General features: G+C 45.6%; 1 protein-coding gene across 1 annotated transcript; it reads left to right on the forward strand.

Annotated features, from left to right (window-relative positions):
* The first annotated feature begins 228 nt into the window (after positions 1–228).
* On the forward strand, positions 229–23,224 carry VGLL1 (vestigial like family member 1). The gene is made up of 5 exons (XM_061408471.1): positions 229–404; positions 4,705–4,923; positions 15,423–15,833; positions 17,622–17,681; positions 22,868–23,224. Exons 2-5 carry the CDS (start codon positions 4,722–4,724, stop codon positions 22,909–22,911), a joined length of 717 nt encoding a protein of 238 aa, XP_061264455.1. The 5' UTR covers positions 229–404; positions 4,705–4,721; the 3' UTR covers positions 22,912–23,224.
* Positions 23,225–27,144: the final 3,920 nt, after the last annotated feature.

Consider the following 27,144-nt stretch of genomic DNA (forward strand, 5'->3'; position numbering starts at 1 on the left):
CCAGCACTGATGCTGGAGACGCTACTACTCTGTGTGTGGTTTCCGGGCAAACAATTGGCTGCCCACTTTAAGAGACAATATCGCTAAGCACTTTTTTTTTAATGCAAAAAGAAAGAAATAAAAAAAGAACTACCTATTTTCCTCATTCCTGCAGGTGCCCAACCCGATTGACTTGTTGGAGTACATTTTCTGCATTCTTAATAGATAGCTAGCAGGAAATGCTTCGTATAGGCTCAGCTAGAGGGGTAGAAAGTTAGCGAGGGGAGGGCACAAGATCGCCAGGCCCTGCTCGGACCAGTACTGAGCTGCTCTAAAGCAGGCCAGGCAGCTCCGGCCAGCAAAACACACCTTCGCCCGGCCATAGCATCTTGCTGTGTCTCTGCGGCCGATGGTTGAGAAATAAGGTGAGAGAAGGTAGGAACTCTGGGGGAGGCAGGAGGGATGGGAATTCAACTGAGAAGGAACTGGGGCTGGGGGGGAGGTGGTGGTGGTAGGGGGCATCACATGCTTTGCTTAAGGAGATGCCTTCCAGTGCCTTTGAGGCTTTGTTCCAAGTGATCACTGTGACAACCTCTTAGACTCCCCATCCCAAGCCCAGGGGTGCTGGGTACCATTTCTCAGAAGGGTGGTAAGCATGTGCAGGTAGGCATCCTGGTAGAATGGAGACCAAACTGTTGCTCTTGCATTCCTCTTGGCCCAAAATATTTGGGCCGAAAACCAGGCAGTATTTCGGTATGCCTACTTGGTGTCTTAAATTTCTGAGCACTGGAGAATATTGTAATTACACTATTTGAACTACACAGCTGGCAAAGCTTGGCCAAGGCCAAGGGTTTTGTCTGCAAGAGGCTTTCACTACAAAGCCAGGCGCCAATACAGCAGCATCTTGGCCAGGAAAGTCCCATCCATGGTTCCAGGTTTGCGGCACCTAAGCCAGACCCACCCCACCAATTCACTTCCCGAAGAAAGAGACCCCTCAAGGAGGGTTCGTGTGGGGATGAAACCGCTCAAGTCACTGCAGAGGTCCAGTGGGATGCGATTCTATAAAGAGTTAAACCAGGTAACAGCTCACAGATTTGAATAGCCCTTGAATACAGACCCTCATCCCCTGAGGTCTGACTACAGCCAGGGAACTGCTCGTGAGATGTGATCCAGAGATGTACTCCAGGGCTTTCCTTTAGAGTATGTGTCTATGTGTTTGGCAAGGAAAAGAGGGGCATGCGTAGGACTTTAAGATTTATTGAGGATCCGCAGTTGTGTGAGGTCTGAGCTCCCCAGGTGAGGGGGACCGAGACGGTGTTTGCAGATCTGCTCAATTTCTATGGAACTAGCCTGTGGTCTTTGCCCAGGGAGGCTAGGAGCATGCTTCACAGCATTGATGTCTCCGGGGTCCGGCCAGCTGCTTCTCATGGCTTCAGGGAGACTTAGCAAGGAGAGGTGGCAGGCTGGGTCATACCTGAGCTAGAGCACGGCCACTGGCAAGAGGGTAAGAGGGCAAGACCCACAAAGGTGCTAAGCTGCCCTTGTAGGTGAAGGCTTCCAGGAGACGCCATGAGAATGCGCGGACAGACCGTCTGCCGGCCTGACTGGGAGCCAGAGGACTGGATCAGGATGAGGGTCCCATGGAGGGGAAGGGACTGTTTGCCCCGACAGGTAGAAAGGGATGGTGCGAAAAGGCCAGACACCGAAGCCAGGGAGATTTTGGGTTCAAACCTCAGCTCAGCCACCACCTAGCTGCATGGCCTGGGCCCTTGATTTCCTCTTTCTCTAAGCCCAGATTTGCTCATCTTTAAAATGGGGATAATAGCACCTAATTTGAGGGTTGTAAAGATTGGAGAAAGTATATTTGGAGCCTCTGGGACAGAATAGGTCTTCCGTGAACTGCAGCTTTAGCAAAAAGGCTGCGTCCATGCTTATCATTACTTGGTCATTCATAATACCATCGCTTTATTATTCATTTGATTTGCTATTTTTTGGAAATATATTTGATAGATAACATTGTAGATTTAACATGTACAACATGTTAACGTGATACATTTATATATTGTCGTACAATTACCACCGTGGCCATAATTAACACCTCTATCATGATGCATCATTACCCTTTCTTTTTATTGGTTCAAATAATTAAATTCTAGTCTTTTAGCAAGTTTGATGATTAGAATGCAGTATTGTCTAGATTCACTGCACTGTGTGGTAGATTTCTAGGGCTTGTTCACTGCTTGTTGCACATTTATTCCCTTAAACAACATTGGTTCTGTCCCCCCAGCCCTGGAAATGACCATTTTATTCTGTAGTTTGGCTCTTGAAAATTCCACAGATAGGTGAGATTATACTTTGACTTATGCCATAACACGCTCAAGGATTACACCTTTGTTTTATTGCTCAAAGTCCCAAATATCTGAAGATATCATGTGCTTTTTCACTGAGGATTAATTTGCCTTCAGTGAAACTTGCAGATCTGAACTGCACAGCCTGATGAGTTTTGACACATCTGCATCCATATGTAACCCTCACCCACTTCAGGATGTAAGACATTTCCAGCACCCCCTGTGAGTCCACGCTCACCCTATTCCAAGCTCTACCTCAAGGCAACTGCTGTCCTGATTTTTATCACCATAGATTATTTGTGCCTGTTTCACGTAAGTGAAGTCATACAATATGCAGTCTTTCGTGTCTGGCTTTTGTCACTCAGGTTAATGTTTTTGTGATTCATGTATGCTGTTGGGTGGATGTAGTTTGTGCCTTTTTATGGCTGAAGAACATTCCATTGTATGAAAATGTCACAGTTCGTTTATTTGTTCTCCTGGTGATGGACATTTGGGCTGTTTTCACTTTTATAAACAAAGCCACTACGAACACTCATGTAGAAGTCTTTGTGCACACATCTGTTTTCGTTTCTCTTGGTTATATGTGCCTAGAAGCGGGATTGCTGGGTCTTATGGTAAGCGTACAGTAAACTTTAGAAGACACTGCTGGATGGTTTTTCAGCATGGTGGTTCCCATGTTTTTTGAAATAAGGATACAGTGGGTTCATTTTTTTTAGGATAGTGCCTGGTGATGCTTAACGTGTCTATCACCCAGGGGGAGACAGATTGACGTGCTCAGTCAAAGGCTTCTAGAGACAACAGAATCCAGCTGTGACTGGGGCTAAGATTCTGAAAGGAGAACTTTTAAATAAGGGTCCTCTGCTTACTCCCAGATTCCCTCCTAATGTTCCCATGATAATCGACTGACACTTCTGGCAGAAAAATAAAATAGGCTGCAGAATTCACGTACCCCAACCTCTTCATTTTACCCTAGAGGAATCTGAAGGCCAGAGAGGCCCTGTGCTTTCCCCAAAGGCACACACCCAGTCAAGGGCAAGCCCAGGTCCTCTGAGCCCTAATTGGTGTGATTTCCTTGCATTGTGCTTTCTCTGCACGAAATGGCATTTCATCACTCAGCCTTTGTTTACTTAGTGTTAGGTGCTAGAGATAGAGAAAGGAATAAGAAATGGCCCCCATCCTCCTCGATCTCAGAGACTAGACCCGGAGAAGGGCTATTCAACTCTAGTCATTTGCATTATATGCATCAGAATGACTAGATTCAAAATGTCTTTAGCCAGAACTCTGGGCAAGTTGCATTGGATGGCCAGAGGTGACGAAGCACCCAAAACTATTATTTCCCTGGTAAAGGAAGGCCGCGGCTTCTCTCTGCAGTGCCGTCTGCGTGCCTGGTCCCTGCCTGGGTGCAAAAAAGGACAGCCTCTGCCCTCAAGGAGTTCACAGGTAGGACCCATTGAGACCAAGTTGAAGGCAATTCAGCAAATGACTGTTGGGGCATTTGCTCAATATTGAGCTAGGTGGCAGGCACTGCTCTAGGCGCACAGGAAGCCTGGTGAACAGAGTGCTCTTTCCCAACAGAGTATCAGTGTGAAAAATGTTAGCTGCATTGGGTGCCCAGTATATCTGTCTGGGGATTCCCTGGTGGCCTGGTAATTAGGATTCCAGGCTTTCACTGCCGTGGTCCGGGTTCAGTCCCTCACTGGGGAACTGAGGTCCGGCAAGCCACACTGTGCAGCCGAAAAAAAAAAAAAAACACCAGAATATGGACCTGGATTTAAAGCTCTGACATTTTCTAAGTGATTCTGGGCAGAGTATGTCTGTCTGGAGGCCTTGATTGTAATTGCTAATTCTAAGATGGGGTGGGGGTGGGTGCAGGACCCCATCCCACACGAATCACCATGTCAGGGAGAGCAGGAGAATTTGGTGTGTTTGGTGCTCCTGCACAGAAGTGGGCAAGGTAGAAATCAAGGCTTGCTAGGGAAACAAATTGTCAGTATCCACTGATTGCTCAGTCAAGGTCTACTGGAGTACTCGTGCCCTTGTTCAGAGGAATCTAGTGGGAGGCAGGCACTTCCCCAGCTGGCAAATTACTGCAGTCTTTGGCTTCAGTGTCCTTTTTCTTTCCCTTTTTTTCTTCCATTTCCTGATGCTCTTCTAATCATGTTCCCAGGCACTCTTTCGCATTTATAAGAGACGACCCCTTCAGCACTCTATCTTATTTCCTGATGACTGCTCAGCAGCTGCGCAGCTCCTGGGAGCCCCAGTGAGAGAACCTGAACCTTAGGCACAAACTGCTTGTCCTCAAGGAAGCCACTTCTGCCAACTTAGCCAAACCGCTTGGGAAAAGGGTGCCAGTAACATTTTGCATTTTGCTCTGCAGCCCTCCCCTGAGTCACCATGGAAGACGTGACGAAGACCACCGTCCACACACAGAGCCCTATTAAAACTGAATGGAATTCCCGCTGTGTCCTTTTCACCTATTTCCAAGGGGACATTAGCAGTGTGGTGGATGAACACTTCTCCAGAGCTCTGGGCAATGTCAAGAGCCCCCAGGGACAGAACCCTTCCAGCCCGAGTGGAGATGTGCTGCTGAGGAATGGTGAGCATGTCGGGAGGGAGGGGCTGGAATTCCCTATCGGGCTATCATCAAAGGACAGTTCTGATGTTCTGAGATGTGTGTATATTTGCTAAAGGCACATCATTCTGTTTAGTGAGAAGCCACACCCATTTCTCAGAAGTTTCGCTTGAAAATGGACACTGTTTATGGAATTCCCTAGTGGGCTAGTGGTTAAGACTCCATGCTTCCACAGCAGGGGGCACGGGTTCCATTCCTGGTTGGGGAACTAAGATTCCACAAGCCACATGGCGTGGGCAAAAAAAGGAAAAAAAAGGACACTTTAATCAAATTAATATATGGATTTCATTGTGTCCTCAATTATGTTAAATTCTGGGTTCACACTCAGTATGCGATGAGAGCACCATTATTATTATTATTGCTACCTTGGCCTGACAGGGGAAGAACACCAAAGGACTTGGACATATGTGTTCCCTGTAGAAACATCCAGCCTTCTCTCAGGTTACAGTGGGTAGGGTGGGGCCAGAGGGAGGCGGATAAAATGATTGTTTCTCCATATCCCTCTTCCCACCCTTAACAGTACTGGGGGTGTCTATTGCACACACTATTGGGTGATTTTTTTTTTAAAGCATTGTCTCATCCCAAAACACTTAGCTATGCCAAAAGGTGCCGAGCTTATGCGTTGAATGCCCTGCTCCCGTTGGAGGATGGACATGCCTCCCAGGACGGGGCCTCTGCCTTGTGGGTGAAGCGCTCACCAGTTTTCCGAAGCCATCACTCTGACTGGCCAGACTCTGGGTCTGGATAGGGAATTGGTGTATTAGCCTCTTTAGCCTTTGAGAATTTTCTTCTCTCTTAGAAATAACTTTTCCAGTCAGGTGAGATGGTTTTCTCAGAGACTCTTTGGAGTTCAGGAAACATGTGGAAGGGGGGGAGCATACTAGGAGCAGGTACTAAAGCTAACACTGGGGATCAGGGGCTGGGTGGAGAGCACGGAGGTGCTGTCTAAGGGTATGCTGAGTACTTCAGAGCAGCTGCAGGAATGGCTGCTGTTGAGTCGTTTGGAGAATTGATGTGTGGGTAAAAGCCCATCCATGTGGGCAATGGGATTCAGAGGCTCTATCTGGCTCCTAGGAAAGGTCAAAACCCTAGGCTCTTCATGCATAGCTAAGTCTGTCCACTTTGGCTATTTGACTCTGAGTTAATTCTAAACACATTGCGTTGAATATATGACAGTCTTTTCTTTGTCAGCACCAGCAATTCGTCATCCCTCATTTTCTCTCTCCTGCTTGCCTGGTAAATCCAACCTGCTGCTGCTGCTGCTGCTGCTGCTAAATCGCTTCAGTCGTGTCCAACTCTGTGCGACCCCACAGACGGGATATAACCAATTCTTGGTTGCTTATTGTCCCATTTCTTGGTTTCATTTCGCAGCCAGACTCCTAAGAGGTGTCCATGCATGCTCTTTCCTCTTCCTCTCCTGCTCTCGGATCTGCTCCACTCAGGCTGTCATCCTCATCACTCTTTGAAACCAGTCTTAGCCAGGCTCGTGGGAGACTTCCACTTTCCAAAGCAAGTGATCTTTCTCTGTCCTCATCTTAGCTGACTCATCAGCAGCATTTGCTGCAGATGATTGCTCCCTCCTCTTGGAAGTAACCTCCTTCACTTGGATTCCATAATATCACGCTCTCATGGTTTTCCACCTGTCTACCTGGTTACCCCTCCTTCTCAGTCTCCTTTGCTGAATGTCCTCTTCTCTTCAAGGCTTCATCTCTTAAACATTTGAGGGCCCTAGGACTTTGATCTCAATTTCTCTCTCTACATTCACGCCCTAGGGGATCAATTCTAGTCTCTTTGTCTTAAATACCATCTACATAAACACCACCTATGTGCTGATGAAATATCATATCTTTACCCAGACTGGATTTCAGACTTATCTACGCAGCTGCCTAGTTGATATCTTCACTTCACATAGCTACTAGGAATCTAAACCAAACAGGTCCCAAGCTGAATTTTTAAGATTTTTTTTGATGTGGACCAAAAATCTATTGAATGTGTTACAGTATTGCTTCTGTTTATGTTTTGGTTTTTTGACTGAGAAGCATGTGGGATCTGAGCTCCCCTTCCAGGGATCAAACCTGCACTCCCTGCACTGGAAGGCTAAGTGTTAACCACCGGACCACCAGGGATGTCCCCCAAGCTGAACTCTTGATCTTCCCCTCACCCTGCTCCGTCCACAGTCTCAATAAATGGCAGCTGCATCCTTCCAATTAATTGCAGTCATCTTTAACTCCTCTCTTTATCTCATACCCCGCATCCAACCCTTTGAACAATTCTGTAAGTTCTACCTTCAAAGTTTGTCTGAGCTCTGAACATATCTCTCCACCTCCACTCCTGTCCCCTTAGTCTGAAAAGCCATCCTCTCCCCACTGGATTTTTGCCTCCTCATCAGTCTCTCTGCTTCTTCCATTGCTCCCCTTCAGTCTGTTCTCAAAGTAGCAGTCAGAAAGTTGTACCATGTTACTTTTCTGTTCGAAATCCTCCAGTAACTTCTCATCTTACTTGGAATCAAATCCAAGGTCTTCCGGGAGCCCTCACTTGCCTGAGCCCCTGTCATCTTTCTGATCTCATTATCCTCTCAGTCCAGCATAGCCTCCTTGCTCTTCGTAGCTGTGACAGGTACAGTACTGCCTCAGGCCTTTTGTACTTCCTCTCTCCCCTCTTCCTGAAACGCTCTTTCCCAGGTAACTGCAAGACTTCCCCTTCATTGAAATCTCTGTTAGAATGTCGTCTTTCAGACAGGCCTTCCTGAACAATCTATTTAAAACATAGACGTCCCCACCCTGTCACTGTCTTACCCTGTTTTATTTCTCTTAGCATGCGTCACCATGGGGCATATTGTGTATTTTATGGGTTTCTTATCTCTTCCTACCCTCTAGACGCTGTCGGTCTGTTAAGTGCTGTTTTCCAAGTACCCACCCTAATGTCCAACGCATGGAACGTACTCAATAAATATTTAGTGAATGAATGAAATTGTGATTTGGACCACAGGGTGCTGATGTCTGTCGTTGATGGGGGTTGATGGGGTTACTGGAGAGACAGTATCGCTTGGTATATGGCTTTAGACCCAGGCACCCTGGGGCCGGGTCAGCTTTACTGTTGTTTAACCATGGGACCTCAGGGCATATCACTTCATCTCTCTGGGCCCGTTTCCTCATCTGTAAAACTGAGTATCATTGAACTAAAGGAGGAATCAGTGAGATTACTCATGTCAAGTGGCACGTAGTAAGTGCCATGTAGGTGGTAGTTAATATTTGTGGTGTGTAAAGGCTCGAGGCAGGTTTTTTGAATGTCTACAGTGGATGTGAGGGCCCACCTTCAAACCATCAGGATTGCAAGACAGCAGGACCCTCCCCTCAGCCTCCAAGTTGTCCACTGGCTTCTGGGTGGCCGCTGCCCTGTTTCTTAACTCTCCTGACTTCACTTTGTATTCTATGAAGCCCCTGCCCACCAAGGGAGCTTGGACGTGGTCTTTTATCTGGCCCAAGACAGCCTTCTCTGGCCAAACAGAGGCGGCTTTCTTCTCTACCTACCTTCTGTGTTGTCACATTTCCGTGTGATAGTCTCACAGATCCCCTGACTGTGACGAGATCTCCCTTGCAGCACGTGTTGTGGGTTAGGCTTCTGTTTGTCCAGCTGACTGAACAAATGAAGGAGAAAGCCTCTTTTCTTCAAGGCTTCTCTTATCACAGTTAGGAGTCAAATTTCTCATAAGCTCTGTTGCCTCCAGGGAGGGTCCCCTGAAAGAAGACGTGTCCCCAGTGGTTCTCACTGGAGGTGTTCTATGAGCTGCACGCAGCTTAGCTCTTCATCACCGACACTTAGCATCCTCTAAGCCCCTGCAGGCCTGCCCCAGGCTGCCTGGCCTCAGCGAGGCCCCGGCTAAGCTGAGAACAGGCTCCCATTCATGGGCTCCCATGGCGGGCTCACCCAGGGTGCTCTGACAGGCCCATGTGCCTAGGAAATGCCATTGAATTTCCTGGCTGCTTTTTTCAAATCCAAGTTGTTTTTTTTTTTTACTTGGGTATAATTTATACTGGCCCTATTGGTAGGAAAGAAAACACATGCTGAAAGTAGCTGAATTATTTCCCTTTTAAAAGGACATGGGTGATTTCAGAGTAGGTAACCTGGAGAAGCTTCATAAATGTCCATTTCTGGGGGCTTGTCTTGGTGCACAACCCACCCTGTATTCTTCCTGTCCCAGCCACGAGCCCAGCCGCAGGGCTGGCTCCCTTCACTCAAGGGCTGCTGAGAGAAGGTATTCGTACAGCCTGAGCCCTCTGAGGTCTTTTATAGCCAGTCTCTCCTCTCCTCCAGAATCCAGTGGGGTTGGGGAAGAAATGCTGGGTTTCTTTCTTTTGTATTTATTTTTTCAATTTTAAAAATTGAAGTATAGTTGATTTACAGTGTTGAGTTAGTTTCAGGTGTACAGCAAAATGATTCAGTTATACGTAAATATATAATATGTATCTATTCTTTTTAGATTCTTTTCCCTTCCAGATTCTTCCAAGATACTGAATATAGTTCCCTGTGAGAGTGTATCTGTTAATCCCAAACTCATAATTTATATTCCCTCTTTCCCCTTTGGTAACTATAACTTTGTTTTCTGTGTCTGTGAGTCTGTGTTTTATAAATAAGTTCTTTTTAGTTTCCACATATAAGCAATATCATAATGATATTTGTCTTTCTCTGGCTTACTTCACTCAGTAAGACAATCTCTAGGTCATCCACACTGTTGCCCATTAGCACTCTCACTAATAATGTTTCTAATGGCCAACATTTATTGAGTGCTTCCTATGTTCCAGGCCCTTTCCCAGGGGCTGGCACATGAATTATCTTAGTGAATCTTCACAGTAACCTTTTGGTTAACTCTCACCATGCCCATTTCCTGATAAGAAAACTGAAGCTCAGAGAATCAAGTGACTTGTTCAAGATCCCACAGCTCATAAGGGGCAGCTGTTTATAACCAGATCATTCGATTCTAGATACTGAGCTCTTACTGGGCTTTCCAGGTGGCTCAGTGGGAAAGAATCCACCACCTGCCAAGGCAGGAGATCTGGGTTCGGTCCCTGGGTCAGAAAGATCCCTTGGAGGGAGAAATGTCAACCCACTCCAGTATTCTTACCTGGAAAATCCCACGAACAGGGGAGCCTGGCGAGCTACATACAACCCAAAGAACTCTTAGCCATTTTCAAAATACAAGCACATGTTCTGTATTTCATCTCCATTTTTAGTTGGGAAAGGGAACCTGGCTAATCAGCAAAGGACCTAGACAGGTGGTTGTGAAGGAGGGAGTGAGACTGAATAGGAAACTCTCCCCCCCAACACACACACACGGGATGCCCTGAAACAGAGCTGTCCCCCACAAGCTGTCTCTCTGTGTCTAGTGTTATTTCAACCCCAGCTAATACAAATAATATTTTCTTTGTTTCTGGAGTACATCGGAGACAAGTGCCACCAGCCAAAATGGCAGAGAGGGGAATGTCAGTGTGTGCACATTGGTCAGGCCAAAGTTGGGAACTTCATGGGGCAAGATGTGTGTGTGTGTGTTAAGAGGGTTCTCGGCTTCCACTTCATCGTAAAGCAGCATTTATATTAAAGGTGGAGGCAGGGGACAAAGAAGGAAGGAAGGAAAGATAGATGGAAGGCAACCAGGCAGTTATGCACTGGCCTTTCACAGCTGTGACTCAGGTTCACTAAGTCAAGTGGGTTCTTAAGTTTTTACTTTAAAACTAATTTTTTCGGGGGGAAAAAAAGGAAACCTAACTTTTTCTAATCACAAAGATACTGTGTTAAGTTTTGAAACTTTACAAAACACAGAGAAGCATTCAGGACACAAAACCACATGCACATCTAGGCGCCCATACTAAGTTTTACAACCTAATGTCACTTGGCTTTTTAACGGGTAATAAACCATATATATCTTTACTGCCATTTCATATCCTACTAAGACATCATTTTATGCCTCAAGAGTATCCTTTTTTATAGCTGTTTCAAATCTGTTGAAATTTTTGGACATTTAGATTGTTGCCAATCTTTCACTATATATAAGTATCACATTGAATATCCTTGCAGCTCAACTTTTGCATGCATCATTGATTATATTCTTAAAATATATTGTTGTGGGTAGAATGACTACATCAAAAAGTCCGGTCAGATTTTAGGGTTTTGATATCTGCTGATAAATTGCTGCCAGAAATGTTATGCCCGTTATGCTCATCTGCCAACTTTCCAGCTGCGGGAGTAGGTGCATTCTGAAGATAATAGGAGGCAGAGCTGGCCAAGCATGAAGCTGAGACTCAGCCAGCTCTCCACCTGCTAGTTCTGTGGCCTTAGGCGAGTTACATTAACCACTTTGAGTCTCTATTTTCTCATCTGGACCCTTGTGAAGCTCACCTGAGATGCATCCAGAATGCTATAGTAAGTGCATAGTAAATGAAAGCTCCTCTAGATTTACAATCTTTCTTGCCCACCTTTGATGGATTATTTCTGGGAATTGACACATGGAGCAAAGGCTTCTGAAATCTCCCTTAATTTTTATTTTATTTGTTTGGCTCCACCAGGTCTTAGTTGACACACAGATCTTTGATCTTTGTTGCAGCAGGCAAGACCTTTAGTTGTGGCATGTGGGATCTAGTTCCCTGACCAGGGATGGAACCCTGGACCCCTGCATTGGGAACGCGGGTCTTAGCCACTGGACCACCAGGGAAATCCCGGAAATCTCTCTTTTATAGCCAGTATCTACTCCATCCTCCATATCAGCCCTGCAGCACCGCTGCTTCCCAGGCTCCTTGGCTCTGGCCCTTCCTCCTCTCCCTTCTGTGATGAGTGAGGGCAGAGAGACTTCCTCAGGCCCCCTGCGTTACCATTTGGCTTTTTCCTGGTTGATCCTGTAGAGTGTTGCAAGCCAGGAGAGAAACCCGTGAATGTGAGCCTACGCTGCATTTCTAAACTAAAATAATAATTAATAATATTAACCACAGCAGCAGCTCTCACTTCTTGAGTGCCTATAAGGTCCTGGGCACCATGCTAAACCTTTCACATGGATTGTCCCCTTCCATCCATGGGAAGGGACATGCTCGGTGTCATTGGCTGTTAAGGGGAAGCTTCTCTGAGGGGTTGACATTGAAGTTGGTGTGTCCAGAAGCCAGCCTGGAACAGGGTGTCAGGGCCACCATGCAAAGACAGAGTGTAGGGAGGATCCTCTGGGGTAGAAGCAAACTCCTTGATGCCTAGAAGTGCTTTCTAGAAGGTTCTGGGGCTCTCAAGCATCTATGGGTGGGCATGGGTGATGTCTCTGGGTTTGCTTAACAGGTGGGAGAGTAGCTTGACATTTTCATCCTAAAGGGATAGGGAGGAAATGGGGACTTGTGCTCTCTGAACAGGACCTGGTCTTAGAACCAGGGGTTTCGTGAATGCTAGAGGCATGGATGGAACTAAGAGGCAGGGGCTAGATGCTCAGAGTAGGAGTCCAGGGGTTGGAAGCCTTTTGTATTCCTACTGAAAGAAAGATCCAGCCTGGGGCGGGGAGGGGAGGAGCAAAATAGGGGAAGGGGATTAAGAAGTACAAGCTACTATGGACAGAAGTTACAAGGGTGTAATGTGTAGTTCAGGGACTATAGTTAATATTTTAGAATAACTATAAATGGAGTATAATCTCTAAAAATACTGAGTTACTCTGTTGTATACCTGAAACTAAAATAATATTGTAAGCCAATTATATTTCAATTTTAAAAAAGACTAAAGCTGCATCCACTGTAAGACATCATAAGATACGGGGTGGTTAATATTTCGTAAACACTGCCTAGTATGGACTCACATCTGAAGGAAAAAAATAGAATATGAAAAACCTAGCCTTCCCTAAATGTCCCCAAAGTGTTCCTTGCTTGCTCTCCATTCATTAATGTAGGCTGGGGTTTGAGAAGGCAGTGGAGTCTTGCCTGGGGCTCTAAGAGGGGGAACTCGGTTAAGGAAGTGTCACCAGGGCCACTTATTTTCACCGGTCACCATGAGCCAGTCCAGTGGTTCTCCGACTAGATGGGTGTGGTTACTGGAGCAGTTTGTCCAAGAAGCCTGAGAAAGAGACCACCAAAGTTCAGGGTGTCCATTCCATGGGACACCACACCCAAGCCTGCCCTGGAAAGGTGACTTTTCTGGGCCCCCCAAGGCCTACAGTTGGGTTACTGTGAATTCAGGATTGGGACTCTATGTCTTCCCACATACTCCCATCCAAACTGTGCTCTGGTGCACTCAGTGACCGACCAAGTGGGCCCTTGGACAGGCACATCCATCCACTCCCCTTAACCTTTCAGTCAGACAATTCTGGAAGGGAAGCAGTTAAAGAAAATATTCAAAACACGCTGGGGCCCTGCCTTCCACATTTCAAGCCTTCCAAACCTTGGTCCTATGTATGAGATCTGGAAGGCCAGTTCAGATGGAAACTGCCCAGTTGTCAGAGGCTAAACATTGTTTCTCATTTGTGCTTAGGACATGCAGTACCCTCATTCAATATGAAGCAGGAACAGTGATTAGCCTAAGTCAGCTTAATCATTCTATTTGTGCTACACAGTGGCCCTGAATTGCTACTACCCCACATAGATAACTGCCTCCAATTGCTACTACCCAGCAGATATCAGTTTTCAAAAGTAGCAGTCATCCTCAGGAACAAATCTTGCTAATTGTTTCATTGCCCTTGACCTCATTAAAAGAAGCCAACCGTTGCCCATCGCTCATGAACAATATGAGAAGTTGAGCAGAATATCTGTGCTATGTAGGTTAGGGCTTGTTTTGCCCTTACCATCTATATTACGTGAAAAGCTGTGCTGGTGGGTGAGACACTCCAGCATCACTGGGCAGACCTATCAGAAAAGATCTAGGCAAACTGAACATTCAGGAGTGCTGGGTGAGGTGCACGAGGAAGGGAAGGGGGCCAGACAGCCTCTCCAGCCCTCCAGTCTCCCTTTATCTCCACATCCAGGCCCCCTTCATTATCTTGGATAGATGAGAACCTCCAGGCTTTAAGCACCATCTGCCAGGGCTCTCTCCCGCCTCCCTTCTTGTCTGAGTGGGTGTTGAGAATGGGGAAAACATCCGTCCATGTCAAGCTGCCCAAGACTCTTTGAGAACTCCAATTCAGCTGCTGTTAGAGGCACAGTTTGAATAGTGTCTCTGAGACCACAGGAGACTCCATTCCCACTAGCTAGTCCACAAGAATTTTACAAGAAGAACCTGAGTCACCACTTGACCTTGAACATTTTGCTTTTATAGGAAGAATTCCAAGAAACTGGGCTTCCCTGGTGGCTCAGATGGTAAAGAATCAGCCTGCAATGTGGGAAACCTGGGTTCGATTCCTGGGTTGGGAAGATCCCCTGGAGGAGGGCATGGCAAACCACTCCAGTATTCTTGCCTGGAGAATCCCCATGGATAGAGGAGCCTGGTGGGCCACAGTCCACAGGGTCACAAAGACTCAGACATGACTGAGCACATGAAGCAACCACTTTCCTACCCATCACTGACCCCCTCCAGCTCCGATCTCTACTTGGCTAATCTGCTTTGCTAACTTGGTCCAGTCTCTTAACATCCCCATGGCACAGACCTTTCTTGAAAATGAGATTTCAACCCCATACTTGTATGATACCGGCAAACCAGTGTTTGGAATACATTGAAGAGGAAAGGCTTCACAAAACTTTATGGAGGGTTCTTCTCTTCAGTGTATTCAAAACACCAGCTATAAAATAAAAGTCAAACAATGGCAACAAACAACATAAATCACCTTTAATCAAGTAATTCTACTTCTAGAAAAGTTTCCTTGAGGGGCTAGTTGGACAAGTATATAGAGAGGTATATATGAAGATGCTTATCCCAATGTTGTTAATTGAAAAAATGGAATAACTGAGCTGCCCAACTCTTGTGTTTGGTAGTCATGTTACTACCTTCTGATGGCATGCCATGCAGTGATTTGAAAAGCTGCTGTTGGTTCTGTGTGTTGCTATAGCAGGAAGTTTGTGATATTTTAATAACATGAGAGCAAACAATGTGTACATATATAGAAACATCCTGGAAAGAAGTACACCTAAAGATAGACACTGATAGTCTCTGATATTATGCTTAGAGTGATTTTTTTAACCTTCTGTACATTTTTCACAGTAAAAAATACATTCAATTAACCATACATAGTAGGTATGTGCATGCTCAGTGGCTCAGTCATGTCTGACTCTTTGCAACCCTTTGGACTGTAAGTCCATGGGATTTTTCAGGCAAGAATACTGGAGTGGGTTGCCATTTCCTCCTTCAGGGGACTTCCCAACCCAGAGATCTATCAAACTGGCATCTCCTGAATCTCCTGCATTGGCAGATGGATTCTTTACAACTGAGCCACCTGGGAAGCCCCTGTGTTAACCATAAAAAAAGCTAATTCCATTTTGAAAACAATAAACAAATCTGTCTTCTAAATCTTTCCTTCCCAGATAGTGACATGCCTCCAAATCAGTGGCGTTTCTCTGCTCCGTGGACAAAGCCACAGCCGGAAGTATCTTTTGCAAATGGCGCCGCCAGCTGCAGCTTGAATGGATCTGGTCTCATGCCTATGGATCAATACCCACTGTCCCTGACTGGGGGCCCCTCCGTTCAGCCTGGCGAGCTGTGGCATTTCTCCTCCCTTGCCAGTCCCAGCTTCCCAGAGCCTGGCTACCCTCATGCTTTTTCCACTGGGCACTTGGTTCCAGAGCCCCAGCCTGAGGGGAAGTATGAGCCCCTCCTAAGTCTCCTCCAGCCAGAGAGATGCCTAACCCATCCTCAGGAATCTGCCTCGTGGGAGGATGGCAACTCTGCCGGAAGCACAGGATTGCTCTTCAACCTGCCTCCCAGCTCAGCCCACTGTAAGGAAATGCCTCCAAGTACGGTTGGAGGGGTTGCTTCTGATTGGTTGTGGTTGAGAGTGCGTTGGCATGAGATGGGATGGGAAGACTAATTGCTGCCTCTCCAGCTGTGGGGCTTCTGAGGGACAAAACATCTACCTTCACTAGGCTGTATCGATAGTCACTATTTAATGACTAAAGGGTTGCATAGATAGCCAGCCAGATGCAGTTGGCCCAGAATATTCACCCTGGTCTGCTGACTCGGACTTGGCCTAGAAAAATGATGGGCTGCTGCCTAAAATCTTAGGGTCTTGCATTCACCTCACTGTGAACTGCCAGATAACCCATGTGTAAAACAGAACTCAGTGATACACCTACAGGCTCAAAACTATCCTCCAAATAGGTTGGCAACTTGCAATAATGCCAGACTCCTGGGTAGAAACAAGGGCCGTCTATACCAACCATCTGCTCCACACATTAAAATTCAAAGCGACAGTGGAGGCCGCCCCCTTGCTGCCTGGAGACCGTCATGGTGCCTGGCTGTCTGGGGCTTTTGCTCCCTGACCCCTACTCCTCCCTGAAGCAAAAACCTCCTTAACGCTCATTCACTGTTTTATTCCATTTACTCACTCATCCGACATTTAATCAGCACCTACTAGATGCAAAATCTTGCCTGGAGAATCCCAGGGACGGGGGAGCCTGGTGGGCTGCTGTCTCTGGGGTCACACAGAGTCGAACACGACTGAAGCGACTTAGCAGCAGCAGATGCAAAATACTCATCGAGAAACAAGACTCCCTTCTTTGTAAAAGGATGGGAAAGGATTGGCCTAAAGTGTACTTTGACCAAAAAAACAAATGACTCTCCTGCAAGATTTGCCCTTCACATGAAATATTGGTAATAGTAGATGCTTCATAGTTTCTTGGGGCTGAGTCTCCATCTTTGGCTTTCTGCACCTTGGATGAGTTTTCTTTTACAGCTCCCTGGTCTGTGCCTGAAAGAAATTGCCAGAAGCTGCTTTTACTTCTGAACTAAGTATATTTATGTTACACCGAGGCCTAAAGTCAGATGCTGTGTTCCATGCTAATGTCAAAAACAAATTTTCTGTTAAAATACCATTCCATCATTTGCAGAGTTTGATTAGCAATATACTTAAAGAGTAAATCATAAAAATGTCAAGCTTGGGAAACCTATGAGAATTCCCATCCTTGTACTCCTTTTCAAAAGTCTGGTCCTGCTGGATTCAGAGGGGAAAATGAGGCCAACTGTGTGTATATGCTTGTGCACACACACAGCGGAACCCTGTCTCGATGGATGGTTAGAATACAGCTCAAATCATCGCGTCCCAAACAAAACAAGCCATGCAGTTCAAATCAAATTTAGCAAAGATTTAGCAAGCATCTAGTATATGCCAGGCACATCATAGCAAAGCCACAATGCAGGTGTTATCATAGTCCCGAAAGTTCTAGATGCATTTTCAAACAAATATTCATCACCAAAGTCTCAACTGTTGCCAACTCTTTACACTCCTATTAATGCTGATATCTACTGGATAAATCAGTGGCTGACAGTCCAGGATCTGTTGAGGAAGTTAGCAACCCTTGATCAGAAACAACTGCCCATAAATGGGAACAAAACCCCAAGGGCATACAAAACAGAAGTGTGTCTGTTTTTGTAGCATCTGATAAAAGAAAACATGTCAAATGTCAAAATTGAGGAGCACATGATTTGGGGTTCCTTGAGGGGGTACTGTGTGCACTTTCTAACCCAGTCCCTGATTTCATTCCCAATCATATTTTTTTCTTTCCTAGTTAAGAAAATCTATTTCCCCCCTGATGGTGGACCTGCCGGTGCCAGCTTTGCAGTTGAAAGTGAGTGTCTGCTTCTGTCTTTGATATCTTATCTCTGCATCCTGAGAACAAACTTATAGCAGAAAAATCAGGATTTCCAGCAATTGAAATGACCCTCATTTCTGTTATTTAGTGTTTTTACCCTTAGAATTGGTTACCTTTAAGTCTCAAAGAGCCCATGCACTTAGTATCTTGTAAAATGTTTTGCCCGTTTTCTAATTTGGCTGTAAAAGCAATTCTATTAAGTTCTTTTATCTGAGCTGGATTTAGCAAGGTAACCAAGGTGATGCAGGAAAATGAACAAATTCATGAAGGTTAGCCTGCTCTTTCCCGGATGTTCAGTTTTCAGCCTAGAACATAGGGCCACCCCAGGACTCTGCAGTCAGAAAATGCCACCTGATACCAAAGGCTAGGACTCTGGGCTCCACATTCAATTTGAAAGTGGTGTCAGTAAGAACCGCCCAATGAGGACAATCTCTGGTTTGACATGAGGACCTTCATGGCTCAGGTTTGAATCCACCTTCATTAGCTACTAGCTTCAGGAACTTTAACCACATTTGTTCACCTCTCCATACCTCAGTAGCTTTATTTATAAAAGGAGGATTAAAATAATGCCCACCTCATCAGATTTCTGATAAGGATTAATTTACATATATGTATTGACATGTAAATTCTAATGGAAATGAGACTCTAGTAAGTCAGCACCCAGTAAGGGAGCAAAAAGTGCCTTTAGGGAGGGCATCCGTGTGCCTGCAGCTGTTCTCACTCTGTGTGTCTGAGAGGCATCAAGGGAAGAGTTGCCACCGCAGCCTCCGATCTCTGGCACTGTACAGTTTGGTGTGGAATGGGGGTGAACAAAATATATAGACCTCCCTAAAATGTCCACTCCTTGAGGGCCAAGTCTTTGAGAGGTGTACTAACCCATCCTGGCACCTGTGGCAGTGCCTGGCATGGAGGTCAGAACATACATGTCTAATGAAAGAGTGAGCAAATGCTGGAAACAATAAAAGAACATCAGAAAAGGAAATGGTAAAAATCTATCTGCCGATAGAGTATAAATTAAATTTTTTTGATACTGTTGTGTGAAACAAGCAAGTCACAAATCACCCTCCGTGAGGAATTGGTTGTGCCCAAGTGACAAGATAGATTTAGGGCTGATCCAAGAGCCTTAGCAATTTCATCAGGCTTCATGGAAGTCTTCCTGAAGGGATGAGCTCTGCTCACTTTCTAATGTATGAAATCAGGATTATCAAGTCTCCTAAGTACTTGTTAGCTTATACATTTAAAAAATTGTAAGCCTCAGAATTACCAAAAGCCTGATGCTTTCAATTGCTCATAGGCCCAAATTAACAGCAACACCATGTATCGGTGGTGGCTATGAGCTCAGTCCCCACAATGACCTTATGATTCATGTATGAAGACATCTTAGGTGCCTTACATGAGGCATGCAGTAAATAGAGGTTGAATGAGTGAAGAAATGAATATACCCATTTTATAGATGAGTAAACTGAGTCTCAAACAGGTGAAAGGACTTGGCTTAAGATCAAATAGCAAGTGGCAGGGGTACAATTATTTCTCTGCTCTCACAGTGTCATAATCATCAATATCATAAATTACATTAAACATAAATCATCAAAAACAATTCCAACTTAAATCAAGTGTAGAGCAGTGAAGACTAGCAACCGGTATGATTGCTTCACTGTATATGGGCTCACTGTCCATCTGTGGACCAGGACAGTATCCTGAGTAAGATGAGGGGGTGCAGAAACTTGGAAAGCATGCAGAGGAGCAGTATTATCCTGAGAAAGGGCCATGTGGAGAATAGCTGACAGGAAGTGTGGAATGGGTACCTGGCTATGCCAACAGCCCCCTGTTGGCTATTCTGCCACTGTGGCTCTGGGCAGAGGGAGGCAGCAGGACACGGAGAGTGGGAAGAGGGTGACTTCCTATGTGAAAAAAGGACCAGGAACACCCCTCAAAGCCCACATTCTTAAGAGAGCACAGCACCCATTTCCCCATCTTGCCTGATGCTGAAACCAGAGGGGAGCTTGTGAAACGCCCAGATTCTGCGCCATCACTTCCTGGTTGAGTGGTTTTGGCGTGGAACTCAGTAGCCTCTTTTTATGTTTGATATATTTTATATTAACCTGATTTGGGATTTTTGTTTTGTTTTGGCCATGCCAAATGGCTTGCAGGATCTTAGTTCCCCAACCAGGGATTGAACCTGGGCCCTTGCAGGGAAAACGCTGAATCCTAACCATGGGGCCACCAGGGAGTTACCATATATTGACCTGATTTTGAAGTGAGCTAGATGAAACTGTCAGGAAGATTTTGGTAGTCTGAAAGATTTCCTCTGTTAGGCCCCAGATAAATATTTGTTGAAGGAAGACAGACCCCCTCCTGCGCCTCCGATATGGTCTAGTCCTCTCGAGTGGGTACCACACACCCACATGAGCCAGAGATCATGTGGAGAGAAGAGCAATCTGCTGGAAGCATAGTTGGAGGGACTCCCCAAAACTGGTGCCAAAATATTTAGTGAATTTGATTTTTTTGATCTGTAGAAATAGACAGTGGTTCATTGTACATTCCTTCAATGTCTACAGAAAATATTGCCAGACATGGTGCGCTTTTATATATATATATATAATAGTGTATAAAACTCTTGGTCCCTGCTCTCACAGTTATTAGTCTAGTGGGGAAGGTAGATTCCACCAAAAAAAAAAAAAAGGACAAAATAAAATGTTTGCAAGTTATGGTAAGTCTGAAGGAAGCATACCAAGTGTTGAAACAGAGCAAAACAGAGGTCAGCTTTGGATAAAGGGGGTCAAGGGTGGCTTCTATGCTGAAGTGATGTGTGAGCACGGACCCACATGGACTGAGGGATGCTGGGAGCTTTAGGAAGAGCTGGGATGGAGATGGGGGAGGCTGCCCTGCCCAGACCAGAAGTGAGTGAGGACCGGGAGAAACCTGAGTGTGGGCAGAGGGAGCCCTGGAAAGGTCAACTGGCCGGCTGACACAGCACCTTCTGGATCATGGTGGGGGTTGATTTTCTCTTCCAAGTGACTCAGTGAGGCATGGCAGGGTTTGAAGTGTGATCCGATTTGCATTTAATAAGGCCACAGAACCATTGTGCAGAGGATGCATTGGAGAAAGAACTGGTTAGGAGGCCAGAAGCACAAGATGGTGGCCCGAATCAGATGGCAGTCGTGGATGCTGGATGAAGTGAATGTGTTTGAGATCTATTAATATGTGGGGTGTTTAGGTTTTCATTTGCGTGCATGAGCAACTCTGTGGATACTGGTACATGTGTGGAAATGAGGCAGATTGTAGGAGAACACAACTTTGCCTTGGCCACATTCACTGTAGGTGATGATAAGACATGCAAGCGGATGGCCTTCTCCAACAGTTGTATGTAAGTGTGGAGTTCAGAAGCGAGGGGAGAGCCTGAGTAAAGTTTTGAGATTGTTCGGTATGAAAATGACACTGCAAGCCACTGAATGATCACCCAGGCAGAGAAAAGGGCAGAGGACAAAGTCCTGGAGTGCGCCAATATTTAGAAGTTGGGGGATGTGAGAACCGAGCAGACGATACAGAGAAGGAGCAGGCCCTGGGTGGGAGAAGCGCCAGAGAATGTGGTGTTACAGGAACTTAGAAGACAAAGTTTCCAAACACAGAGAGTGATCACCTGTGTCAAAGGCTTCCGAGAGATCAGATAAGAGAAGGCCAGAGAAATTGGATGTGGCATCAGAGATTTTGATTACGTAGTTAAGAGCAGTTTTCGTTAATAGCATGTGGACGAAAGCTGGATGGGGTGGGTTGAGGAGGGAATGGCAGCAGAGAAAGTGGAGATAGTAAATGGCAGTAGCTTCTTGGAGAAGTTTAGCCTTGAGGGAGGTGAATAAAAGTAAGCTAGTAGCTATAGAGATTAGTGGGGTGGAGAGGGTCATTTATTTATTTATTTATTTATTTTTAAATTTTTTAAAGAAGGCAAATATTAGAGCCTATACAGAAAAGTAATTAGCCTCCCCCCAAAAAAAAAAAAAAAACCAAACTCAGGTGACCAGAAAGAAAAAAAAAATAGAGCCTATACAGAGATGAAGAGATGGATGACAAGATGATGACAATAACTTCATGGCTGGAGACAATTGCAAGGTTGTGGGGAAGCATTGGCATTTTTTAGGAGGAGGGGACATTCTACCATTGAAAGCAGACAAAAGATGGGGAATAAGGACACAGATGCCACTAGATTTGCAGGCTTGTTTGTGGGGAGTTGGAAACATAGTAATCAAATGATTTTGAATCAGCTATAAAGGCTGACATCATGAGTTTAAGTGGAAACAGTTGGCTGACTTGTGTGATTTTTTTTTTTTTTTTCCACCAGGGCTGTTGGGTTAATGTAATGCACAGAGAAGCCAAACTCTGGCTCATCCAGGGTTGAGATTTTGACAAGTGATCATGATGAATGAGGGACCATAACACAGGATCATGGTATCTAAGCTGCTCAGAGAAGGAAATGGAGGCAGATGGAAGGTGCCGGGTAGTAGAGGTTGATGGATTGGAGGATGAGATTATGTAAAAATGTGGTGATAAGACTGCTTAAGCCGATGACATCAGGAGATGGTGGTTTGAAACTGAGATGGTGGGGTGACAGCTGTGTACGTGATGACAAGGTCTAGTGTGTGACCATGGTGAATGGCTGACTGAGGCGCCGTGAGCCAAAGGTGCAGGGAATGGCAAGAACCACAGAAATGAGGTAAAAGAAGAACCCATAGCTCGCTACCCCACGGGTGCGGTTTTATCATCATTCACAGATGGGAACATGGAGTTTTAGGGAGGTTAAGTAACTTACCCAGAGTCAAGGTAAGTGCCAGGGTCAGTTTCCTGTCCTTAGTCTTACCCAGTAAGCTAGCTGCACCGTGACCACACGATAATTCTACTCTACTCCATATAAGGACACTACCTCTTGAACAAATATTCCTGAGCCTATCTGTGCCAGGCACTGTTCTAAGGGCTTTACATGTGTTTAACTCATGTAGGCAATAGATATCATTAGTCTTCCCATTTACCAGATGAGGAAAGGGGAACTCAGATAGGCTAGGTAACTTGCCTGAGGTCACACAGCTAAGAGTGGTGAGGTCAAGACTCAAACCTGGGTTCCTTGGGCACCAAGCCAGCTGCTACCTCATCAAGCTTATTCTATTTTTCAGGAAGCCAGTCTCCAGAGAGAAGAAGAGATCTGTTCTTTTACTGAACGTGGGTTTAAAGAAGAGAATTCCTTTTTCCGAACCTGCTTCTGGTTTTCTGCTGTGAATCCAGAGGGTCTGGAGACATCACCGTCCTTTTTTCTTGTTGCCACCAAAGAGCACTGGGTTCAAAGCAAGTTTCTGCTCTCCCTGAAATTCTATACTTTTTCTTGGCACCTATGCCCCGCAGCAGGTTTTTGTTTTTTTTTTTTAACTTGTTAAGTGAATCTCGAGCATATAAGATGGTTAAGATGGTTAAAAGAGCTGTTTAGTGGTGGGGAGCAACCCTGTAGATTGTCCCCAATAAAATGACAAATTTCACCCTCTGTGTTCACTGCCCTCCTTCTTAGCAATTGGCCAACTTGCCCTCCATCAGCACGGTTGCCCGCATCAACACTGACCACATGGTACCCAATGGGGTTGTCCCACTCTGCCAACTGAATAGAGAGATTCCAGAAACAGCCTGACACTTTCTAGCCTTAACCAGATGATGCCCAGCTTCCCTGTTAATGGCATTGGCAAGACCCACAGAGAGTGGCTGGGAGGCAGGACAGTTCCTGCATCCCTGAAGTTTGAAGGGAAGCTGAAGAGGTCTCAGGCTGGCCTTGATGAATGAGATACTGTCACTTGGAAAATATGATCACTTAATTCCAAAAAAGTGATTCTAATCACTGAGCAATCTGACAAATAACTCGCAAATTAGTAAGCAAACTGTCCCATCCCAAGCCAGGCCTAGAGTAAGTTCTGTATCCAGAGCATTCTTAGATGAGCTCCATGACTTCTTGGCTGCCCTCCCTCCGAGGAGGACCTTGGGTCTCCACACCCCACGTGTGCTTGTCTGCACCTTACAACCTTGCACAGGGGCCCGCCTGACTGCCATCACCACAGGATCTTTCCTGTAGCTCTTCCCCTGTCAGTGACATCGAGAAAACAGTAACTTTCTTTTCAGCAGAGAACCACTGGAGCTACCTGGGTGGATACCCACATGGGTCCAAGACCAGTCAGTGGGACCTCCTTGCTGATTGTTCTGGATGAAATGACCAATTTCTCCAAATTCTTCCATCTCTCCAATCTGGTAGACAGCTCACAGTCCAGCATGAGCTTGGTACTTAGCTCTGACAATCCCGGTATCCCTGCCCTCAGCATTCCGCACACATACACCCCCTGTTCCCATAGCTCAAAGGGTTAATAATAAAGGGACAATTCTGGATTAAGCTATTCTTAATTCTAAATTCTTTCACATCCATGATCTCATGCAAACTTGACAGCAACTCTGCTATTGACATGATTACCTTTACGTAATACATGTGGGTACCAAGGCTCAGAGTTGGCCAATGACCTGCCCAAGGTCACGTAGCCCAGGCTGGATCCCAGGTCTGATCTCAGGGCTCTTTTCTCTCCATAATACTTATCAAGGGTTACCATCAAGGTGGCTCTTAGATATTTAGTTCTCTCATCTGCCATGTAAATAAAGACCACAGCTTTTACATGAGTGAATCGGTAACCTTGGTAGTAATAGAGTAATTCTCTTGTCTCAATCAGTTTTTCCAATGTGTTACATGTGTTTCTGAGATTTACTAAGAGAAAAAAAAAAAGCCAGTACATTTTCCTTCAAAGTTATTTTCCTTCGAAAGTGCTGTTCTTTTTTAGGTGATGGTTGGGAAAATTCTGGGTGGAGGCTGACTAGCACTTGTGATGCATCATTATACAAGGGTGTTTATCTTGGCTCACTGTAGAAAGATTCGTCTGTGTTAGAAGGTAACATGTACCATCAGAATTGAACTCTTAATTATGCTATTTAGGGGAAAAAAATGATTCCAAGAGGGCTGGCATTTGGTGTAAGCTGGGTAATCTGATGTTTTTTCCCAAAAAATCCCTCAGCTTGGAAGTTCTCTCGTATAAAGCTGAACGCAGTAGTCAATTTTCCCATATTGACAAAGAGGAAAGAAAAGGCCTCCTGTCTCTGAAAGACCCCAGCTCTTCTGATACAAGTAAATCCCTGCCCAGATCATCTGTCTAGAACCATCCTTTCTTAGTTTCCCCCTCACTTCCAAAAAGCTAACTTGAAAAGCATTTCTTTGACTACCTTTGGCATTTCACTCTTGCTGACTGCACACACATAGACAAGCCGGCCCCGTGTATTATCTGTGGGGCTTAATCTACACTCCCAATTGGTAATCTTATGAGATGCTAGCTAGCTGGGGAAGGGGTGGAATCAGGTGGATCAAGGTTTGAAACTGGAAAGTTGGGCCCAGTAGGGCTAGAGCCCATAAACACATTTTTCTCTCCAGTTTTGAGAAACTGACAAGTGGCTTGATCCACTCTGACTCCCTGGCTGTGACCCCTCCCCCACAAACACACCCATTCCTGAACTTTATGATCTGAAAGAATGGGAATTGTTTCCAATGGGCTGGAAACTCACTTGAATGATACCTGGGTTAAAAAGGCAACAAAAGGTAACAATTTCCTTTTTTCAGGAAGCAAAAACTCTTTCAAGAATTCCAAATAAGGATGTTTGCCAAGCCAGTTGAGACTTGTGTAGAAGCAGTTTACCATTATAAAAATCAAGTGTAACACAGAAAACAAAGTAACCCCTCCAGAGATAAAACTAAGTAACTATCTTTGGGTCACATCTTTCTCCCATATAAACAATAATCTCTGCCATTTCCATAACTGTTTCTCTGCTGCTACTGCTGCTAAGTCACTTCAGTCGTGTCCGACTCTGTGCGACCCCATAGACTGCAGCCCACCAGGCTCCCCCGTCCCTGGGATTCTCCAGGCAAAAACACTGGAGTGGGTTGCCATTTCCTTCTCTAATGGATGAAAGTGAAAGTGAAGTCCCTTAGTCGTGTCCGACTCAGCGACCCCATGGACTGCAGCCTACCAGGCTCCTCTGCCCATGGGATTTTCCAGGGAAGAGTACTGGAGTGGGGTGCCACTGTTTCTCTAGCTTGACATAATTGAAAATAATTTTGTAACCCATTTGTTTTTTCAAAATGTGAAGATCCCCTGGAGTAGGAAATGGCAACCCACTCCAGTATTCTTGCCTGGAGAATCCCATGGACAGAGGAGCCTGGCGGGCTACAGTCCATGGGGTCGCAAGGAGTCGGACACAACTGAGCACTCACGTACAGGTCGCTTAACAGAAACTTATTTCTCACAGCTGGGAAGTCCAAGATCAAGGTACAGGTAGATTTGGTGTCTGGTGGGAACCTGCTTCGTGGTTCAGTTCAGTTCAGTTGCTCAGTCGTGTCCAACTCTTTGCGACCCCATGAATCGCAGCATGCCAGGCCTCCCTGTCCATCACCAACTTCCGGAGTTCACTCAAACTCATGTCCATCGAGTCAGTGATGCCATCTAGCATCTCAACTGTCGTCCCCTTCTCCTCCTGCCCCCAATCCCTCCCAGCATCAGGGTCTTTTCCAATGAGTCAACTCTTTGCATGAGGTGGCCAAAGTACTGGAGTTACAGCTTTAGCATCAGTCCTTGCAAAGAAATCCCAGGGCTGATCTCCTTCAGAATGGACTGGTTGGATCTCCTTGCAGTCCAAGGGACTCTCAAGAGTCTTCTCCAACACCACAGTTCAAAAGCATCAATTCTTCGGCGCTCAGCCTTCTTCACAGTCCAACTCTCACATCCATGCATGACCACTGGAAAAACCATAGCCTTGACTAGACGGACCTTTGTTGGCAAAGTAATGTCTCTGCTTTTCAATATGCTATCTAGGTTGGTCATAACTTTCCTTCCAAGGAGTAAGCGTCTTTTAATTTCATGGCTGCAGTCACCATCTGCAGTGATTTTGGAGCCCCCCAAAATAAAGTCTGACACTGTTTCCACTATTTCCCCATCTATTTCCCATGAAGTCATGGGACCAGATGCCATGATCTTAGTTTTCTGAATGTTGAGCTTTAAAGCCAACTTTTTCACTCTCCTCTTTCACTTTCATCAAGAGGCTTTTTAGTTCCTCTTCACTTTCTGCCATAAGGGTGGTGTCATCTGCATATCTGAGGTTATTGATATTTCTCCCGGCAATCTTGATTCCAGCTCGTGCTTCTTCCAGCCCAGCGTTTCTCATGATGTGCTCTGCATTGAACAGTCATCTTTTTGGTGTGTTGTCAGGTAAGGGAAGGGGTGAGGGTGTTTTCTGGGGTCTCTTACATAAGGGCACTGATCTCATTCATGGGTGGACCTCATGACCTCCTAATCTCTCAAAGGCTTCACCTCCTAATACCACATTGGGG

This window comes from Bos javanicus, chromosome X (genome assembly GCF_032452875.1).
Source record: "Bos javanicus breed banteng chromosome X, ARS-OSU_banteng_1.0, whole genome shotgun sequence".
Taxonomy (NCBI): Eukaryota; Metazoa; Chordata; class Mammalia; order Artiodactyla; family Bovidae; genus Bos; species Bos javanicus.